At 46.5% G+C, this 20,882-nt stretch overlaps 1 protein-coding gene across 4 annotated transcripts in view; it reads right to left on the reverse strand.

Annotated features, from left to right (window-relative positions):
* Window positions 1-20,882, reverse strand: part of SLIT3 (slit guidance ligand 3) — a 473,826-nt gene that overhangs the window by 10,165 nt on the left and 442,779 nt on the right. For all 4 annotated transcript variants that reach the window (XM_030284150.4, XM_030284149.4, XM_002189997.7 and 1 more), the window contains 3 exons: window positions 18,229-18,469; window positions 16,658-16,788; window positions 602-756 (listed from right to left, as the gene is read on the reverse strand). In XM_030284150.4, the coding sequence (XP_030140010.4) occupies window positions 602-756; window positions 16,658-16,788; window positions 18,229-18,469 (527 nt within the window). The remainder of the gene's footprint in view (window positions 1-601; window positions 757-16,657; window positions 16,789-18,228; window positions 18,470-20,882) is intronic.

The raw sequence follows: 20,882 nt of genomic DNA on the forward strand, positions 1-20,882 counted from the left end.
TTTCAACATTCACTCCGGAACAGAACTAGGGGGGTTCTGGCAAAAACAATCCATTGGGCAGAGACCAGCCTTTGTTCTGTCTCTTGTAACCAGACACCTAATCAGTGGTATAGTCATTACTCTGGGCATTGTTCCCCATCCCATTTGGTCTCCTCTTCCCTCCAGATTCAGTACTTAATGGGAAAAAATGTCTTAACTGAGGTTTGGTCAATTCTAATATCTGTCTAAAACTGTGGCTTCAGTTTCCAATAAGATTATTAACGAAGGTGATCTTAGCTTGTGTTTTAATATGTTTTTTAATCACACACCTTTTTCCCCCACAATTTTTAGACCTCTTGAAACTTCCAGCAGAAATACTGCTCAGTTATGGTATATTTAAACCTACTGACTATTGATTTGCTTTTTTGCCATGACAATTTGTGATACTCCCACTGATACTTCCAGGTCAGCCATCACACCTTGGTGCCAGCCAGTTCTGGGAGCTGCTGAAATGCAAAGCAGGCTGTTCCTGTGGTGGCTGTGTGAGAGCCTTCTCCATAGGATGGAAGATTATTTGCTTCTGAGAAAACATGCTAAAAAATTCTAGAGCAACTCACAGTACCTCCAATGTAGAGGGGTGTGTTGAGGCTGACAGAAGACTGTTTCTGGAGCTTTCCCAGACTCTTGGGAGCCCCCTTGTCCACCACCAGGTTCAGAGTTTGATTCAGCATCACAAGTTCCACACTGTGAAACTGCCCATCATTTACTGTTTCCACACTAGAAAGTGAGAACAAAAAAAAAAAAGAATTAGAAGATGAACAAGAAACAGCCCTGCTTCTGTGACACCCTTTGTCCCTGTGGTACACCTTGCACAGCACAGCTCTGGGGTGCTCTGGAGGTTGCAGTCAGGATGTTCTCAGCATTTCCTCCAGCAGGGAGGTACAAACTGACCCTCAGCTGATCCTGGGCAGGCAGTACTGACACATGTGGAATGCTTCAGAGGGCAGCTAATCAGGAGAGCAACCACTCCAGCTGTTTTTCCCAGGGCAGAAAAGCAAGTGTGTAGCTACATGACACACTGGCTTTGGTGACAAAACTACCAAAAAATCCCACTCTGAGCTCTCAGCCACAGCTTGCTGCCCTCTGTCACACTGCTTGGTGCTCGTGCTGCAGGCTGGATCACTGAAATAATTTCTTCTTGTATGGGTAGTTTAAACTCAAATTATCTCACGGGGTCAGGAGGTATTGCAATTTGGGGTGAGACAGCAGAGGCCTCTGAAACCAGCATCTCCTCACAGCAGAAGTGTCTTGGAACTACATACCAAAGAATAAGGACAGACTGAGATTCTTAAAGCCAGAGAAGCAATTCAGGAGGTTTTGGCTTGTAAATGACCAGTGTGCTTTGTTCAGTATCAGACAATCCTACTTGAACACAAGAAAAAATGACAAATTGCTGCTCCTTTTTGGGAAACATTAAGGTGTAGATTGAAGCTTGAGGATAAAACAGTAGGAATTGTTGGATGGTGGGGCAGGGAACAGGCAGCCATCTGAGCAGACAAGATGGTAGTGTGTATTTATTGCTTTGTTTTTAACACTGATTTTTCAGATGCAGGAAGCCTGCAGCAACCTCCTAGTCTACACCTCAAACAATCTTAATCCCCTGGTCACTCCCCCAGACATTAAAAGGTGCAGTGATATCAATCCATTTGCATCAGGCCGTGCCAAGCACTCTTGCAGGATTTTTCATGGAGGTGCACAGAGAGAAGAAAGAGGAAACAATTTCTATTTCTGCTCCCTGTTTTTCCCATGTGGAATGTATTTGGAGAATTGTTTACCTGGGGTGAGTGCTTGATTGGATTCTGGTGAGGATTGTTTGAGCCTGATGGCCAATCCAACCCACCTGGGGCTGGACTCTCACGAGGAGCGTCAGGAGTTGTGAGTTAGGGTAGTTAGAAAAAGCAGGTATGTAGTTTTAGTATCTCCTTTAAATAGCATATTAATGTATTATAGCATAGTTATAATAAAGAAATCATTCAGCCTTCTGAACTGGAGTCAGACATCATCATTTCTTCCCACCAGGTTCGCCTGCATTTACAATATCACGCTATCATTTTTTTATTTTCAGGTTTGAGAGCTTCAGTTCTCAAACCTTAATGCTGCATGGTGAAATTCCCTAAAACAACCCAAGGGTTTCATGCACTGCTGCAAGCAGGGAGGGGCAAGGGTGGGATTACCTGCTCTTGAGCAAAGAGGGTTTCAAACCAGGGTGGTAGTTACAGATCTGATGGGGTTTTACTACTGCTATAGGTGTAATTAAAAGGCACAGTATCTGTTCCACGTGCACTCAGATGCACATAGGAACACAACAAGAATGTGATAACAGTAGTGGCTGTTCTGGAATCAGCCTGTGGGCTCTGTGAATTGCCCACATACACAGTGTTTCCTGTGAGCACTTTTCCCAGATTCCTCCCTTCAGGCTGGGGGTGCTGCTATATGTGGATGGTGACAGAACACACCAGCTCTGGGCATCCTGAGATTCTGCTTGGACAACAGCCTGGATTTGGGATTGCTGCACATGTGGTGCACACCACAGCACAGTGTCAAAGTTTGGGTTTCTGCTCATTCCAAAGGCCCATAAGCTCAGCATCCTCTCACACAAAGTTAAAAATTCACAGGTCAGGTTTCTTTCAGGTGATTTGTAAATTTGCAAGGTCATTGTCTCTGAGCTATTTACCCATACTTTCTTCACTGTCAGTGGAGAGGAAGGGACACACTCATCTCTAAGGGACAATCACCTTTTAGATGTGACCACCTCTCAGCCTAGATGACATGCTGCCCATCTTTAGTGCCCAATCCTGCAGAACTGATGTGGAAGGCTATTGCAGCAAGGAAAACAGACCTCGACTTCACAAACAAATTACATGCCTTGGAGATTACTGGAATTCAGTTGTTGCTGGAAGAAGTTTCATTTTTATAGTGTTTTATAGTAGACCTGACATAACCAATTGTACTTGAGCAACATCAGGCAGCAAGTCAGCACTGCAGGCATTTCTGGGAATGTGCTGTTTGAGAAGAGCACACTGCTGTTCCAGACTGGAGCTGATGTGCCTCTGCAGTGCAGCTCTCCCCACAGGTTTTTGGGATGAATCACGAACACACAGGCCTTCAAAAGTTCATGTAAGGTTACACAGGTCATAAGGTAACAGTATATGAGCCCCTTTATGGTGTGGTTTTACATAAATAAGTGAGATAGTTCTCCTCCCAGGAGAGCTCTGCTGGCTTAATCACTCATTCCTGACCTGCAGGGAAGCACTGGGCTGTGGCTGCTGCCCATGTGAAAGATGCTGAGAGCGCCCTGGGGAGAACTCAAGAACCTGGAGCTGATGGTACAGTTCAAAGTGTTTTAAAGTAAAAACACAAAGGCTTGACACTGAGCGAAAATGCGGATCCAGCTGGTCCAGCAGCACCCTGGATCAGAGCAGTGGTACCAGGGCCCTGGCAAGGGCAGTGGGTTGTGTGGGCCAGGATGGGAGGCAGAGGATGTGTGCTGGACTCCTGCCCAAGGGGCTGAGCCTCTGTCCCCACTGCACCCCAGTGCACGGCAGCAGGGCCACACCTCAAGCACAGCACTTTGTGCATTGGCAGCTCCAATAAGTTTGGAAACAGCTGGTCTGAACTTTGTGTTTGGATACTCAGGAATTCTGCTAAGTGTCTGCTGCCTTACGAGGAGCAGCTGTGCTGCAGCAAGGCCGACGGGGTGATCCCTCTGTGCTCCCTGCTTATCTCAGTGCTCTCTGCAGTGCCTGATTCCCAGGGGGGAAGCACTTGGACTTCAGCTGGAAGGTGCGAGATAAATGAAAATGCACATATGTAATTGTTAGTCTGTACAGAAGTGCCAATGAAAGGGAGAAGCGGAGCCAAACCCCAAGGGCTGTGAGAGCTGAGCACTGTGGAGGTGGGATGGATGGCTCTAGGATAGGGAGCCCTTCCCCAGCAGGGTCAATAGCTGAAGCTAACACACAAACCACATGGTTAGCTGCAGAAGGCCAAGCTATGGCCATTTGTCAGAGGACAACATTATCACATCTGGCAGGACTGGCTCTTCCCAGAGCCAGGATTTCACAGGCATTCATCACCTACTCTCCACAGGGTGTGCTTTTTCCAGATTATGCCTTGACTAGCAGGCAAACAAAAATCTGTGAGTCCTGGGGATGGAAGCAGCCACCCCACATGGTGCTTATGCCTTTCAGCATACCCAGTGCTGGTATTTTTGTTGAAAAGGGAGTGAGAGGTCCCAGTCTGCAGGAATGCATGGATAAGTATTACTCCGTTCTGATTCTTTCACTTTTAAACTCGGAATTAAAATAATCTTTGCCTGAACTTTGAGAAACAAAGTAACTCACAACCATCACCCAACACTGCAGTTTTGTAAAGCAGATAAAGTTAGAACAGGCAAAGCACTCGTTTGCTGTTTGAGAAGACACAGAGATATGATAGAAAAGCTGAATGTGGACAGGCAGGATGACAGGAAATCCCCAGCCAGCAGATACTTGTCTGAGAGCACGCACTTACTGCTGCTGCTGATGGAAAGGCACTCAGACGCCTTAGGATTCTGAGTAGGAGACAACAGTGGGGGAGAGACCAGTGGTGAGAGAAAAGCTGCACGAACTCTCCTCGGAGCCCGTTCTGTAGCCGGGCCGGAGACAGCGGATGGGCGGGGATGAAGGGCGGCGGGCGCTGAGCAGCGCACCATGCTGAGCCCCGCTCCGCTCTCCCCCGGGCCCTGCCCGACTCCAAAGGGTCCTGTGACACCCGAACTGGATTCCCACTGCGCACCAGGTGCTCCTGCAGGGCTCTTCCTTCTGGAACCACCCGCGGCACGGAGATGCCGCCTCCAGTCGGGATTTATGGGGTTCCTCCGGCCACCCCGCACCCAGCTGCCCGCTCTGAGCGTGGCAGGCTGCAGGCCGGGAACGCGGTGTGAGAGTGGGGAATGCGGGGTGATAGAGAGCCGGGAATGCGGGATACGGGCCGGGAATGCGGGGTGTGGGGCAGGAATTCCGGGTGAGAGCGGGAATGCGGGATACGGGCCGGGAATGGGGCCGGGAGCGCGGTGCAGCGACGCCGACGGGCAGCAGAGGGCGCCGTGGCACCGTGAGCCGAGCGCGGACAGCCCCGGCCCCGCTCCCAGATCCGCTCCCGGTCCCTGCCCCGCTCCCTGCTCTGCTCCCGCTCCGCTCCCTGTCCCGCTCCCTGCCCCGCTCCCGCTCCCTGCTCTGCCCCGCTCCCGGCCCCGCTTCCAGCTCCCAGCTCCTCTCCCTGCCCCGCTCCCGGCCCCGCTTCCAGCTCCTCTCCCTGCCCCGCTCCCGGCCCCGCTTCCAGCTCCCAGCTCCTCTCCCTGCCCCGCTCCCGCTCCCTGCTCTGCTCCCTGCCCCGCTCCCGCTCCCGGCCCCGTTCCCGCTCCGCGCTCCGCTCCCGCTCCCTGCTCTGCTCCCGGCCCCGCTCCCGCTCCGCTCCCTGTCCCGCTCCCTCTCCCTGCCCCGCTTCCAGCTCCCAGCTCCTCTCCCTACCCCGCTCCCGCTCCCTGCCCCGCTCCCGGCCCCGCTCCCAGCTCTGCTCCCTGCCCCGCTCCCTCTCCCTGCCCCGCTCCCTCTCCCTGCCCCGCTCCCTGCTCCGCTCCTGCTCCCTCTCCCCGTCCCGCTTCCAGTTCCCAGCTCCTCTGCCTACCCCGCTCCCGCTCCCTGCTCTGCTCCGCTTCCAGCTCCCTGCTCCGCTCCCAGTCCCGGTCCCCGCTCCCGCTGCCCCGCGTCCCGGTGAAACCGAATTAACCGGTGCGAGCACAACGAGCGACACCCCAAAGGTGCGGCAGGAAGAGCCCAAGGGCCGCAGGAGCCGCACCAGCTGCCTTTCCCCAGGTGCTAACAAACCATGTTAGCTCCTGAGATCTTCCCAAGCCGTTCAAACATTCAGGGAATTTTAGCTGACTTCCAGCCGCGGCACTTTGTGCCACCGCCATTGGATATGGTATGGTTTCGTACAAATCCTTGTTGGAAAAAAATGAGGAATTATGATTAAAGAGTAAACACTTAAAGTGTAAGCAAGGATTTCCAGGAATTAAATAATTAAATTAACAATTAAACTTTTGCTGAAAAGTAAGCAGCAAAAGGAATCGAAAGTTTCCCATTACACAAAATGATTCCTCAGGAGCCAGGCAGTGGCTTGGGGCTGTAGTCGGCAGCTGGTGAGGACCCACCTGGTCAGGCATTCCCCCCACTGTGCTCAGTCTCTGCAGCATCCCTCCACTCTCTCTTCTCCATCACTCATCTTTTCACAGCCCACTTGACATGCCTTGCACGGTCCAGCACATTGCTCTCACTGAGGTTACCCTCACAGAGCTGGACATGGCATCTGATCAAATCTGGCCAGAAAAAGAGGAAAATGTTGGGATGTGAGGAGAGCTCAGCTTCCAAAGCCCTGGGTCCAGCACCTTCTGTTCCCTTGGAGCTGCCCTCACAGGGAAGGGAGGCCACTAGAGAGGGCTCTATGGAAGAGATATTAAGATTTTCTGTGGGAGGGAGCTGCCAGAGCAGCTCTAGACAGGTGAGCCAATGGAGCCATTGCACAGGACACTGCACACAGTGCACATGGCCCCTGCTGGGAGCTCAGACTCCAGAATGCAAAGAAGCAAAGGGAAAGGGTTGTGTATTACACATAAAACCTCAGGGATTATAGGAAAGAACTGATTTCCACTCTTATTTTTCAGCTTTTTCTCTTCTCCCTCCTATATATTTTCTTTCCCCTGTACTCCAGCCCCAAGCACACACAGATGTTTCAAACACTGACTCCCCTTGCTCTAACACCCATGAGAGCTGAGTCACTATAAATATGCCAGTGAACAGAAATGCATTAAAGGATTAAAGCATTCGGTTGGAACTTGTAAAATCTGGGCTTTGGGGTCAGATTTTTTTCACTGTCTAGTAATACACCTTTATTGTAGACAGCAGAGAACAGCAGGGCAGAGGAGTCAAAACCAAAAATAGCTTTACGTATCACAGCCAACCATGTCACTGAGGAGATATATAACCATCAATTATGCAAATGAGAACATTAATTCATTAGCTACAGTCTCCAGATTTTCCTGACCTCTGTCTTAATGGGGACACGCCTCGCTTGACACACAAAACAAAGGAAACACAAGGATGGCAAGAGATGGGTGAAGGCCATGGGGAACACTGAACTCAGACAATCTTTGAGAACATTTAAAGTAGAAGGGAATAAACAAAAATACATATCCAAAAGATCTTAAGGAGCTTACAGCACCAGAAAAGAGGTACCAAAATCAAAAACTCAAGGTGAGAGCTGCAGGGAGCTGTGCTGAGATGTCAACAGTGAGCTGTGAAACTCACACTGTGCCAGGCTGACTGCGGGTATCAGCAGTGATGGGTTTTCACCTTTCCAAGCTACACTTACCTCCTACCCTTAGTTCCAGCTATAATCAGTCCTTGGCCTAAAATAGATTTAAACTTCTCCATGGCAACAAAGGCAAAATCATAATTGGAGTGGTGTTTGTGCTACCTCCACAATAACACATCACTTCAAGCACCATCATCTTCAGGAGCTGAATAAAAACCACATGTTGAGAAAAAAGTATGAAAAATGCTAATGAAACACAGGACTAGGGAAATAAGAGGTGAAAGGAATATTAAAGCACTCAAGTTCACTTTCAGCTTGAAATACACTCTTTTGTTATGTTCAATCCTGTGCTACATGACTTGAGTGGTAGGTCTTTTAGGCTGAGAGTACTCAACCTTAAGAGTTTTTTCCTTGATACCTCCATTTTAATTTGCTTGGTTATATACCTTTTCTCCTACTTACAACTTTGTAGACCACCCAAATAAACCATCTTCCTCTTCCTGGTGTTTACAGCCCTTGAACACTGGCAGCTGATTACTGTATCTCCCTTAATGATCGTTTGGCCAGGCTATGCATATCTAATTTCCAGCCATAATTCAATTCCTGCAGCACCCCTGCCAGCAGTGAAAGTCATTGCACTACAGACCTTCTAAGGGAAGAGCAAGGACCTTTTTTACACCCCTGCAACATCCAATTAACACAATCCTGACCCCTTTCCCTAGATGATTCATAAAAGGCTCAGACACCCAGCCAGGGCAAGCATCGCTTGTTTGCAGTGGATTCTCACAGACCTGGGTGAAGTCCCACAGCTCCCTCCAGCCCCACTGCTGGGAGCAGGAGCTGCTGGGAGCAGAAATTGCTGGGAGCAGAAATTGCTGGGAACAGGAGATGCTGGGAGCAGAAATTGCTGGGAGCAGAAATTGCTGGGAGCAGAAATTGCTGGGAACAGGAGCTGCTGGGAGCAGGAGCTGCTGTCTCCTGCACTCACACCAGCAGAGCTGGATACCTCATTCTGCTTAAAGCAAGTGCCATGGCAGAAAAAAAAAGCTGGAATGCTCTCCTCAAGTCCAAGGCCTCCCCTGAGTGACAGATCAGTGTTGCTCCCTGCCCACCCTCTCCACCAGGATGCTTTGGCTCCTCGCTGCACATGGTGGTGTCACCAGCTACTGCGTCCTGGTGTCCTCACAGTGCCATGCATCAGACAAAATAACAAACCCACAAAATAAGAGTGAAAAAAAAAAAAATCTGCCAGAGATAAATCTGCCAGAGATTCTGCAGTGCTATTGGGTTGGTGTGCAATCTGGTGTCCTTATGAACATGACACTGCAAAAAGCAGAGGGGAAGGCAGGCCCTGGCACAGCAGCAGGGTGGTGGCAGCCTGAGTGCCACGTCCTCCCCAGCACTGCGTGGGTACAGCTGAGTGTCACTCACCAGGACAGGCTGTGACACAGCCCCTGGCCCCACCAAACAGAGCAGGGTGCATGGGGTCACCTTCTAGAAAAACAGCTCTTCATTCAGCTACTTATCAAATCACAGGTTCTGATGGGAAAATCCACCAGGTTCACAGAGTTGTTACATCAGGCAATACTTCACACCATTTATCCCCTTTTTAGCTCTGGAAAATATGCAGGTTCAGCAGCAGGGAGCAGGACCACTGCAGAGTACAATTAACAGGGCGTCCTGTCAGACTGAGAGACAATGATGGGTTTCACCTGAAAATGGAGGCTAAACCCCAAGAAAAAAAGCAATGTCTATTTAGAAATTGTTTCCACCTCACCTATAGCAAGGTACCTATAGCTGGATCCTCTCCTTCCACAGAAATGACCAAGCCCATTGTGTTTGACAGCCACCAGAGCAGCTGCCATGCCCACCTTTCCCCCCAGCACTGGGGCATGCTGCTGAGCAGTGGGACCCATTTCCATACTGGGAGGAAGCATGGAAATAACCATGCACAGACCCATCCTGCACAGACCCATCCTGCACAGATCCATCCTGCACAAATCCATCCTGCACAGACCCTTCCTGCACCTCCACCACCTCCCTCAGCTCCAGGTCTGCGTGTGCTGCTTCCAACAGAGGCTGCCTCCATTGGATCCAGAGCCAGCTGAGCACTTGGGCTAGACGGGATATGAATCTATCACACATGGCACACATCTAAACTTTGTGTTACTCATCATGTTCACAAGAAATTTACAGGCAGGAAAAAATAAACATATTAGCTTGCTACATGTTGTTGTAAGGCAAAAAAACCCCTCACAATTCAAGACATGAGCCAGTCATTAGTGCACAGGAAGTTTATAAAGTCATTTTGACTATGATTAGGTTTATTCCATCACTGTCTACTATGAAAACACTTCAACCTTCCTCTGATGCAATCAGTATTAACCAACTTTGGCAGTGTACTACTGGACCAACGACCTATGGTATAGTAGGAAAATGCCTTTAAAACATATTTGCAACCTTTTTCCAGCCTGGCCTCTGCTGACAGAGGATGCCTGAGTGCAGCTTAGACCCACAGCTCCAGATTTTGGCCCCTGAATAAGGTGACCTGGGACTCAGAGAATGTAACTTTTATTTTTGTCATTACCACAGGACAAATGGCCATTCCTAACTGCCTGTACCTGGCAGACAGACAGACCAGCACTGGCTCACTTTGTGAAAGGTTTTGCTTTCTTCTGGTGTAAAGTTCACTCTGAAACACCCCATACATGTCTGAGACATGAAATGTGGGTCTGCAGCTTCTGGGTACTTGGACATTGAACTGAAGAGAACGAGCTGGGTTCTCAGAGGGAGAGGAGATGAGAAACTGTCATTCTTGCAAGAGATACTGGACAGATTTACAAAGAAAAAAAATTAATTTAGCTTAACAAGATTTTGCCTGCTAAGTCCTGCAGCAGCCTGAAGGACAAAACTTTACCTAAGCTTCAGCTCAGCTGGAAAACGTTTCTGTATTTCTTGAAAGCAAATATTTGATTCTGAACCTAATGATAAATGTTAAATGATATTTTAAGGTATTGACCTTACATTTTCACTGTCCTACTGTAAAAAAATCCAGGAAAAACTAGGGAAATGCAATGTTTGTAGCTTGAGAAGAACTCACACACTTGCCATTTTTCTCCCATTTAAGTACTCCAGAGCCCCTTATAAAGGTAAAAAAATAACTCAGCTGTCCTTTGCCTTGGCTCATGCAAGATGTACAAGTACATTCAAATTTTACAATTTTTCCTGTGCAGGTTAGAGACTAATGCCAGTTTCTTTCATTATATTTGATACAGAATCCCTAAGGGGTACCTGAAAAAATAAGAGTGTGTGATAGAATAAAATGAATTGCAAACATGCAGAATTGTAAAGAGCTCAGTGATGCCTCACAGAAATGACTGAAAAACAGCCTATTTAGAGCCCATCCAGAGTATCAAACAGGCATCCCACCAGGGATGGGCACAGCATGGGCTGCAGACTGTGAAGGTGTTAGGAAGAACAGGAGCAGTCATGCAGTGCACTCTGCAAAGACACTTTTGCCAAAAACTGAGTTTGACAAGCTCTAATAATGATCCTAAGAATAATTAATGTTCTCACTCCTCCAGCACATTCCTCCCCAGAAGGCAGAGAATTAATGGTGAAGGCTCCCAGGCTTTTCTGCAGATAAAGAATTCCAGCCAAAGAGACAATGGCACAAAATCCCTCTCTGTGGAAGGTGTGGATGTTCTTTCACCACCAAGGCAACTGTTCAACTTCAGCACCAGCAGAAACTTGAGTAGATGACCAAAGTCTTTGGGGAGCAGCACACCCATTCAGCACTGGCATGGCCAGGGACAGTGCTGGAACTGAGTTCCAGCAGCTGCCAGGCTCCAGAGCCATGGGCAGAGCCCGAGGGAGTGGAAGGGCACCAAAGTTTGCAGATGCCACCAGCAAAAGAACCTTGTGCTGTTCCAAAGGAGGCACGGGGGAGTAGGACCCTCACCCTCCAGAGACCTGCAGCACATTTCTGAAACACCTTTTGTATTATTCATGCCTTTCTCTATTTTTTAGTGTGCACAGGGAACCAGATTTAATTTGTCGTCTTGCAGTCATCACATCTGAAACAGATACAGCAGGAATGTGAGCTCCTGCATTTCAGGCCTTTTGCTTTAACCACAAGAACATCCAGCTATGCTATGTAAGAGTCAGCCAGACCATGAGAACTGCATGATACAATCTACAAGGAATATTTTTAATGATGTAGCATTTTTGAAAGCAGATTATGCAAGGATACTTCTTATAAAGGGAATTATAATGTAATTTGGGTGTAGTCTCTACGGAAAGACAAATATAATTCATTCTTATCTTTTCCTAACTGCCTCCTTTTTCACTGCTGTCAGGAACCTTGCATGAAAACATATGATTTTACACCAACGACGCCTGCATCTTGCTCTTTACCAGATATAACAGTCTGTATGCAACATGGCAATCTGGGAACTCTGGAGGGAATTACATCAGCAGTTTGTGTCAAAGTTCTGTTTTCCATTTGTACTAGGAAGGATTATTTCAGCATCCAAATCAATACGACTGTATGGCAGCATAAAATCTATCGGAGAGAAGTTTACAAGTAAGGTCTTATCTCTGGCTCAAGGAACAGATGTGGGAAAAAAGGCTGAAAATAGGGAGTTCTCCCTGTAGAGTACAGTTAAACAGATACGCTGGAACTATGAAATTAACTGCTCTTTTTTAATTCAAACTTGTAACAATTGGACTGTGGTAGTAAGTAAATGCAGCATGTTCTTTACCAGTTGGCATCTTTAAATTAAGGTACAGAATCTGTGTAAAAGATTTACTTCATTTCAAGAACTCACTGTTGGAGCGGTACCAAGCACTGCCATGGCATGGAAGAGTAACTCTGAGCAGTGCAGAAACCAGGAGGCAATAAAGCATTCAGAAAAAGATTCCTGTACTCATTCGTCCATTAAATAGAATAAAAGAAACAATAACTTGGAATCCTATTTTAAAAATGGATATTCTGTAAGAGCTTTACTCTGATGTCCAGGAAACCATTTTTCTGCAGCTCACAAGTGACAGGTTCCAGTAAAAGATTAGTCAGATTTTCTTTTAAAGGGTGAGTTCTGTCATTGCATTATATTATATTACTGCATTAACTTGTATTTCTCTCTAACTTGATGATAAATGACAGGGAATTTTAGGTAGTCATTTCCACTGGACATGTGCTGACCTTTACCTGACTGGAATGAGAGAAGCCCAATGTCAACTTTAACCTTTCTATCCAAACCTACCACAGGGACAAACACATGTTAAGCAAACCTGAATGTGCAGTCAGTTATCTTGGGCTTTTCCAGACTGACTTTATAATGCAGTTCTGGTTCAATCTGCTCAGAGGAGCGACTTAAACACAGAACAGGTTCTCTCTGGCAGCCAGGGACAACCTGCCTTCCCAGAGCAGTTAAAATGAACACCTCTTTCCTGACAGTCCACTCCTCTGGCACATTTCTGCCCTGCAATCTCTGCAGCAGAGCCACTCTCAGAGCCCACAGCAGCTGAGAGCACCTCTGTGTCTGGGGCAAACCTTTCCCCAGCTTTGGCCCACGGGGCTGGGGCACAGGGAGTGCTTCATCCTTGTGGAATACTATGAAAAATTACCACCAAGTGTGACTTACTCACTGCTGGCTTCCCAGACAACAGCTTTTATCTTATCCCTACAGGATATTACCTGTATTAGCCAAGTACTTTGCTAATTTTACTGTTTGTAAGTACTATTAATAAATCTTATAATGGAGATTCTGATGAGGAATTACAGATCATGTGGCTTGCCAGTGACTTCCCACATCCCATCCTGGGAGTACCTGAAATAGCCAGCAAAACATCTCAGTTACAGCCCAGGACCAGGTCAGTGACAGATTTCCTGCAGCTGTAGCTGGCACAGCTCCCACCAGGCAGCATTTTAAGGCCTCCTCCTCTTCTGGCAGATTCTTCTGGGGAAAAACCAAGAGCCAAAGCCCTCCTTATCCAGTCCAAAAAGTGGACTGCTCTGGAGGGGAGCAGAACATGATATTGACTGTGAAAATTAATCTCATAGTCTTTCAACAGAGCTTTGCAAAGGCAATCAGTCCACTTTTGCTGAGATTGAAACTGAAATGAGGCGTCTAAACAAGACAGCAGGGACGAGGCAGTAGGGAAGGCAAACTGTTTTACCAGTGCTGAGGTCAGGATGTTACAGGCTCTTCTGGCAACCTTGTTTTTAATCACAAATGAAAACTGTAGAAGTTGAAGAAAGGAGTTTCCCAAATTCTTCAGGTTGTGATAAAATGCATCACACTGAACCAGCCATTCATTTCATCAAAATGCAGATTAGGAGAAAATGCACATAAAAGTCCAGATAAACTCATGGGAACCAGGTCCAGGTATAAGTAGACTTTAATTTCCCTTGAGAAAGCCTCTAAACAATGCAGGCGGTATTAGTGACACAACTTAGAAATGATGGCCAATGCCTGGATAATGGAAATAATTGACCATTGTCCAAGCTAAAAGGAAATGGGGGATTTTCTGTTATCTGGCGTTTTCCTGTCAAAACTCCGTGCCAAGCTGGAAGTCATGTCTTAGGCCAAGCAGAGCTCATGCCTTAGCTAAAAGTCAAACAGAGAGGTCAAACCTGATCCACTTATGCCTTCTACCCTTAAATCCTATTTTTGTAAGGGGACAAGCAGGTTTTCCTGCTCCTTCTTCAGCCTTTAAGGAAAACAAGACTTTTAATCTATTTAGAGGCCCTTTCTGACATTCTTTAGCTGCAGTTTTTCTCAATCAACCTAATCTTTTCCCATCGAGCTCCATGCTAATCCCATTTAGCTCCACTCCTTAAACTAATAAAAGATTAGAGTGACATTTCAGAAAGGGCATCGTATTAAGCAGCTTCTTTCCCATCTCAGCAGAGCACGTTGCACAAGATGGAGTGAACGGGCCATTAATCTTATGGTAATGAGGTGTCAGTGTGAATGAAGCCCTCCTCCTTGATCCCTGGGAAGGGCGTGGGGACAAGGAGGACACCCAACCCACCACCCCGAGGCTCTGCAGAAGGCAGTGGATCCATGGAGTGGTGTTTATGCAGTGGTGGCAGCAGCTCCTGTCCCCACTCTGCCACGGTGACTTTGGCCAGCAAACATCCACATGGCCCTGTCACCCCCACACATAAGGAGCTTTCCCTCTGTTCTAATTAACATTACAAAACTGTTTATCAACTTCAGCTTTGCTCTAACAGCTGATCAATTAGGCTCAGAGGCCACACACGAAGATGTTTTTCACACCTACCCATCCAGCTGGTGAAAACCATGGGCAAATTACTTCCTTCATTCCTACAGGGGACAAACCAGTGCTCTTCCTGGCTACACGTCTGCATTGGTATTTGTCGGAATTCAAAATGTCCCTCAGACATTTTTGGATGTTCCAGGCCCAGGTCAGAAGCATTTGAGACCCTGTCAGGCAGCTGGAAACAGCTGTGATTTTGGGTTTGAGCCATGGAATGATTTACCAACCTTGCAGGAAGAACAAGAAGTCACAAAAGTTTAGATATTATAGTAGAAGTAGTCACAAAGTAGAGGGAAGAATTTCTGAGTGCTGTACAGGGGGGTTTTGGTTTTGTACAGGGGAGTTTAGTTTTGTACATTGGGGTCAGAGGTTTTAAGATGGAGGGATTTGGGCCAGTCCTGTCCTCCCTCTTTCTCCTTCCTTACCTCCATGTTCTTGGTGATGTTGGCACTCACAGATTGGTTTAGAGTAGAAAAGCACCATTTAATATAGGTAATAGGCATTGGGGAAAACTGTACCCATGTAACACGTAATGTACCATATAAAAGATAGAAAAGCACCATTTAATGTAGGTAATAGGCACTGGGGACAAACTGTACCCATGTAACACGTAATGTACCATATAAAAGATAGAAAAGCACCATTTAATATAGGTAATAGGCATTGGGGAAAAACTGTAAACATGTAACACGTAATGTACCATATAAAAGACAGCAGCAGCCCTGGGCAGAGGGGGAGAGAAGAAGCAGTCGGGAGTCAGAGAGGATGTCAGGGTGTGTGTGTGCCTCTGCCTGAGCTGTGAGCAAACCACAGCAGCCCCAGAAGAAAATCTTTTCGATAACTTGCAATAAACTGCCTTGAGACTGAACAACAAGAGACTGCTGAGCCTTTCTTTGGAAGCACGGGTTGGAGGAGAGACTTTTCCACCACATGGAGCCACCCTTGACCTAGGGTGAGCTCCGGCATATATTTTCCAGTTTGCTTTAATACAGAAAGAATGTTTTCATTTTCTTAAAAATGTCACCATTTCCCTAAAGAAAATTCCCTGGGAGGCTCAAGTGTTAGCAAGTGCTGAGAAAACCTTCTGAGAAAAGTACGAGGTGGGTGATGCGTGGTGACATCCATGCTGTCCCTTGCTCCAGCAGGATGCTCTCCCCCCCAGCGTGAGCTGGGCTGGGAATTGCAGCTCTGCTGCACACACAGTGCCAGGAGTCTGTGCTCAACCCAAAATGCTCAGTGTGGTCACAACTGCATCTGTGCTCAGAGCAAACTGGAGCAACAGGGCTTGAAAATGACATCCAGGGGAGAGGGATGCTGAAAGAACCGTGGAGGAAAAGGGCAGCACATCCCTCCTTCCTGCACAAATGTCTCTATGCATGGATTTCACTTGTGCATTTGCTTTTCTTTCTTGTTAACAGCGAATAAAAAAAAAAAAGAGGATTTCATATCCTCAAAAAGCCAAGTGTCTGAAGGTCAAACTATTCAACATTTACCTTTGTAATTTGTTCTTTTTTGTGGTTGTGTTGTTACTACTGATACAGGCAAGAATTTCCTTAAACATATTCACCCCATAGAAGAGTTCAGCCCTTCTTCTATTTGAGGCAGTCTAACCCTGCAGTTGCACATTCACTGTTCTGTCTTGGTACAGTCACATAATGCTAGATATCAACAAAGAAACTGATTAATTGGAACTATTTCAAGGACAAAATTCATCAGAAACTGAAACTTTACAGCATATTAGAAAATGCATTTTTCTACAATTGCAGGAGTACACAGCATCACTGGTATTGCCAATAAATGTCAATTCTTACCCATGCAGCCTCCAGCTAAGTCTTTATTCTGACTTTCTTATCTAATTACATGCATAAAAGAGATACCTTGAAGTAAAATAAAAGGCAATGCACTTTGCTTAGAAAAATCCTACCTCTCCTCCACCAGTTTTGGAAGTCAATTGTCTTGGCAGAGCTTAGCCACTTACCTGTATACTGTGGTGGGTGGGGAGTTCAGGGTGTCATAGATGAGCCTCACGTGTCCTTGGTACAACTCCAGAGCCAAAGGATCATTGTCTCCTTTGTACAGTAAAATGCCATTGTCCTTGTCCGTGGCTACCTGTGAAACATTCATAACCATGTAAGGTGGCTTGAGAATGATTAGTAAAAGGAATAAACTTGTATTTAAAAAGAAACCAAAATCATATATGCAATTCAAATATGCTTTAATACATCATATATATGAGGAGCAATGAGAGCAAGAGCCAGGAGGCACAGAAAGGTCTTGGTGTCCTTGGGTGGACTCACACACATAGGTCAACTTCCCATCTCACATGAGAACCAGTTTTCAGTTGTCTTCTGAGCCTTAGACCTGTATCAAAATCCCAGACCTTTTGTCTGCTGAATAAGCAAAACATTGTCCAGAGAGGCCTTTCAGAGCAGCCTGTTTTAAGAAGCATCATGACACTGGACACCAAGTTGTACAGGATAAAACACAGTGCTGTAGAAAGAATCAGCAGGAAGACATAGAGCACTCCTGAATCATCCCTGGTTGTGTTGCCAGTCTGGGAATCAGAGTGTGGAGAGATTCTGGAGGCAGAATGTGTGCCCACAAAGGTACACTGGTGCTTCAGTCTCTCCTTCACATTTCAATGATTTTAGAGCAGACAAGTGGCTCACAAATTTTTCCAGGACTTTGGCCAGCAGCCTCTGTTCCATCAGCATGAGACACATGCATGATATAGGTTAAATGTCTCTATGCATGGATTTCACTTGCATATTTGCTTTTCTTTCTTGTGAACAATGAATTAAACCTGTGGATTTCATATCCTCAAAAGCCAAGTGTCTGGAGGTCAAACTACTCTACATTTGTCACTTGTGCTTTTTTGTGGTTGTGTGGTTACTACTGATACAGGCAAGAATTTCCTTATATTCACCCCATAGAAGAGTTCAGCCTTTCTCCTTCTATTTGAGGAAGTGTAACCCTGCACATTTGTCACTGTTAAGTCATAAATGACACAGAGACAGAAAGCTAAGTGGCATAAGCACGCTGTCTTTACAAAACTGCTTCTTTTAAACACTGGTCCAATACAGGTGGGCCTGACTGGTCATTTAATCAATACATTTCACCTGATTGGCCCATTAACAAGACACCCATTTGTAAACATTCTTATGAGAATAAGAAGAAAACAGATATTAGAAGAATACCACCTGCAGGTTGTTGTTAGTAATTGGGTATCATTGTTTATCTCCAGCTCCCTAAAGTCTCCCGGGCCAGTTCTGGGAAAACTTATCTAGCTGTCTGTCTCTCTGGCCAGGCTGTCACATCCACACACATTCACTGTTCTGTCTTGGTACAGTCACATAATCCTAGATATCAACAAAGAAACTGATTAACTGGAACTATTTCAAGGCCAAAATTCACCAGAAACTGAAACCTTACAGTAGATTAGAAAATGCATTTTTCTACAATTACAGGAGGACACAGCATCACTGGTACTTCCAATAAACATCAATTTTTACCCACGCAGCCTCCAGCTAAGTCTTTCCTCTGACCAACCTGGAGGGAGATGTTGGCCTGGGGGCGGATTTTGGCGGAGGGCAGCTCCACGTAGGAGTCCTTGCCCACGAAGTTGACGGTGATGAGCTTCTCGCAGCGCTGTCCCGCGAAGCCGGCCAGGCAGCGGCACACGGGCTCGTGCTGCGCCACGATGCACTGCGCGCCATGCTGGCACTCGTAGTTGTCGCACGGGCTGGTCTGCAGCAGCACCATGGGCGGCGGAGTCTCGCACAACAGCCCACTGCACGGCAAAGGAAACAATTGCCTGAATTTTTCCTTCATTTTTTCCTCAGTCGTCATGGTTTTCTTGGTATTATTTCAGGTGCTAATGAGACAGAGTGAAAATGGAACGGGGTAGAATCCATTTGGATTTAGGTGAAATGTGCCACTTTGAGCTTGCTAAATATGCTGTTTAGTCTGGTGACCGGAGCCCTAAAAAAACAGCTAAGGAGAAAGAATGCAAATTTCCACACTAAAAATAAAAAAGACTCCTCAGACCTTAAAACAGACAGGGCAGAGTGACCCAGGAGTTCTTTCTGTACTTTCTAACAAAAACTGAGTACAAGTGTAACTAGCTGTAAGTGTAATGTGAAATCAGCAGAATGAATATGCATTAACCTATTGTGAAATTCTATGCATATAGAGATTAGTAAGGGTAATAAAAAAGGATTGGGGGTTCTCAGAGGTATGCATGTCCATTAAAGGGCAATGAGTCCCGACATGTGTCCACAGCGCTGTGAATAAACATACCCATTCCCTACAAATCTTTATTGGAATTGTGGGGTTGATTTTTCATCCGTGTTTCACTGCCGATGCCTTGGGAGTGGCTGCCTAAAACAGAGACTGGACAAGATTAAGAGAATAAAAGCAGAAGGCCTTTTAATAAATAGCTGCTTTTACTCTCCTAATCTTGTCTAGCCTCTATTTTAGGTAGCCACTCCAAGGCATCACTTTCTGGTGACCCAGGTGAGATGATGGTGATGAGTTTTTCAGGTAATTATCAGTTTGGTCCATTTACATCTCAGGGGTTAATCCTCCAATTACAGCTTCAGGTAATGAAGTCATTTACTACAAGTTTGCCTCCCCACAAATCACCATTGTTTACATCTCTCGGGGCCTGAGACAGTGAGGTGTCCTTGAGTTTCAGGTCTAGACAGAAATTGTTTTATCTCAATAAATTTCAGTAGCTGACAGGCTATGGAATTATAGAGTTATACCCTAAAGCAGCAGAGGATCTGAACAATAGAAAAGCTAAAATCCTAGGGCATCACTGCCATTCTGCTTTGCAGTAGTGGCTCTGAGGTCCAGCCACCGTGTGCCTGCTGCTCATTGTGAGAGGAGCACAGCTGAGCGCTGGCGGGGATCCCGAGCTGGATGTGAACAAGCCAGTGCAGACACTGAGAGCAGCCTGAACTGCCCTTTGCTCTGCTTCTTCAGCTCTGCAAGGCACTGCAGCCTGGCTGAAACAGCTTCCACCCACACTGTGCCCTGCAGAGGTTCCCAGTGAAGTCTGTGAGCCATTTAAGCCCAAATGTGAGACCTCCCCATCCTACAGCTGTGATTTGAGTCTACTCTGCTCTTGTGAGGGGCAAACAAAGGAATCCCTTTCCAGAGGAACCAGCAGAACAGAGCACTGCTAACCCAGCCTGAGAGCTCCATTCTACCTAATGCCCATTGTTTTGTTTTGTCTTCAGCAGCATGTAGGAAACAGAAGGAAAATCAGTGCATATAATTTTAATTTTTTGGAAGTTAAAAATAATCATAATAAAAAAATCCATGTGACCCGCAACAGCTTCCACTAACAGAAAGCAAATGTTGGAAGAAGCCAGAGTGTCTGTGCTTAGTGCTGCTCTGAAAGATTCCCCAAGCTCCTGGTATGGCTCCTGCACACCCTTGTTTGCTGTGAAACCCCTCTGATGTGTGGCTTTACCAGGGCAGCTCTCCTGATACTGGCACCTAGAACTTACATTAGTGAGTGTGTCTGTCAAGGCTCATTCCTTTTTAATTTTAAACATTTTTAAAAAGTATATATTTAGAAATAATTAATATAATTTATTTCCCCAGCAGTGGAATGTGGAACACAGCCTTCCATAGCTTGGCCAAGTCCATTCTGCCTGGTACAATCTCATTTATTTAAATAATCACTGTGAGTTCCTTGCAGCAATCTGTCCCAGTGGAGAACTCGGAAGCATCTGCACCACAGAGGAGCAGTGCTTCCATCAGGCTCTGCAGCTTAATGTGTGCTTCCCCACCAGAGCAGCATTTATCAGGCAGCACTACTGTGAGGCTGATTGCTGGAGGGAAGCTTTGAGAACTCGGGGTTTATTCAGCGGGGCTCATACATTCTCTAAAATGTTTTCATCTGCAGGGGGCAAATGAGGGCTATATTGGGAAGAAAACACTGGAAACTTTTCAGGAGGAAAGCATATTGTGAAGTTGGTGAGTGCTAAGGAAAGGTGCTGCACAGAGCACAGCTACACCTGACCAGTGACTGAGAAGTGATGAAATAGGAGAGTGAGTGTGTGCATGGTGGCACTATTGATTTTTGGGGCTGTCATGAGAGCCTCGCTGTGCATGAGGCCCTACCTACGCTGCTCAGAATTAGCCAAGTGCCATTTGTTCAGCCGTGTGAGCATGGAAGTTTTAACATCTTT

This window comes from Taeniopygia guttata, chromosome 13 (assembly GCF_048771995.1).
Source record: "Taeniopygia guttata chromosome 13, bTaeGut7.mat, whole genome shotgun sequence".
Taxonomy (NCBI): Eukaryota; Metazoa; Chordata; class Aves; order Passeriformes; family Estrildidae; genus Taeniopygia; species Taeniopygia guttata.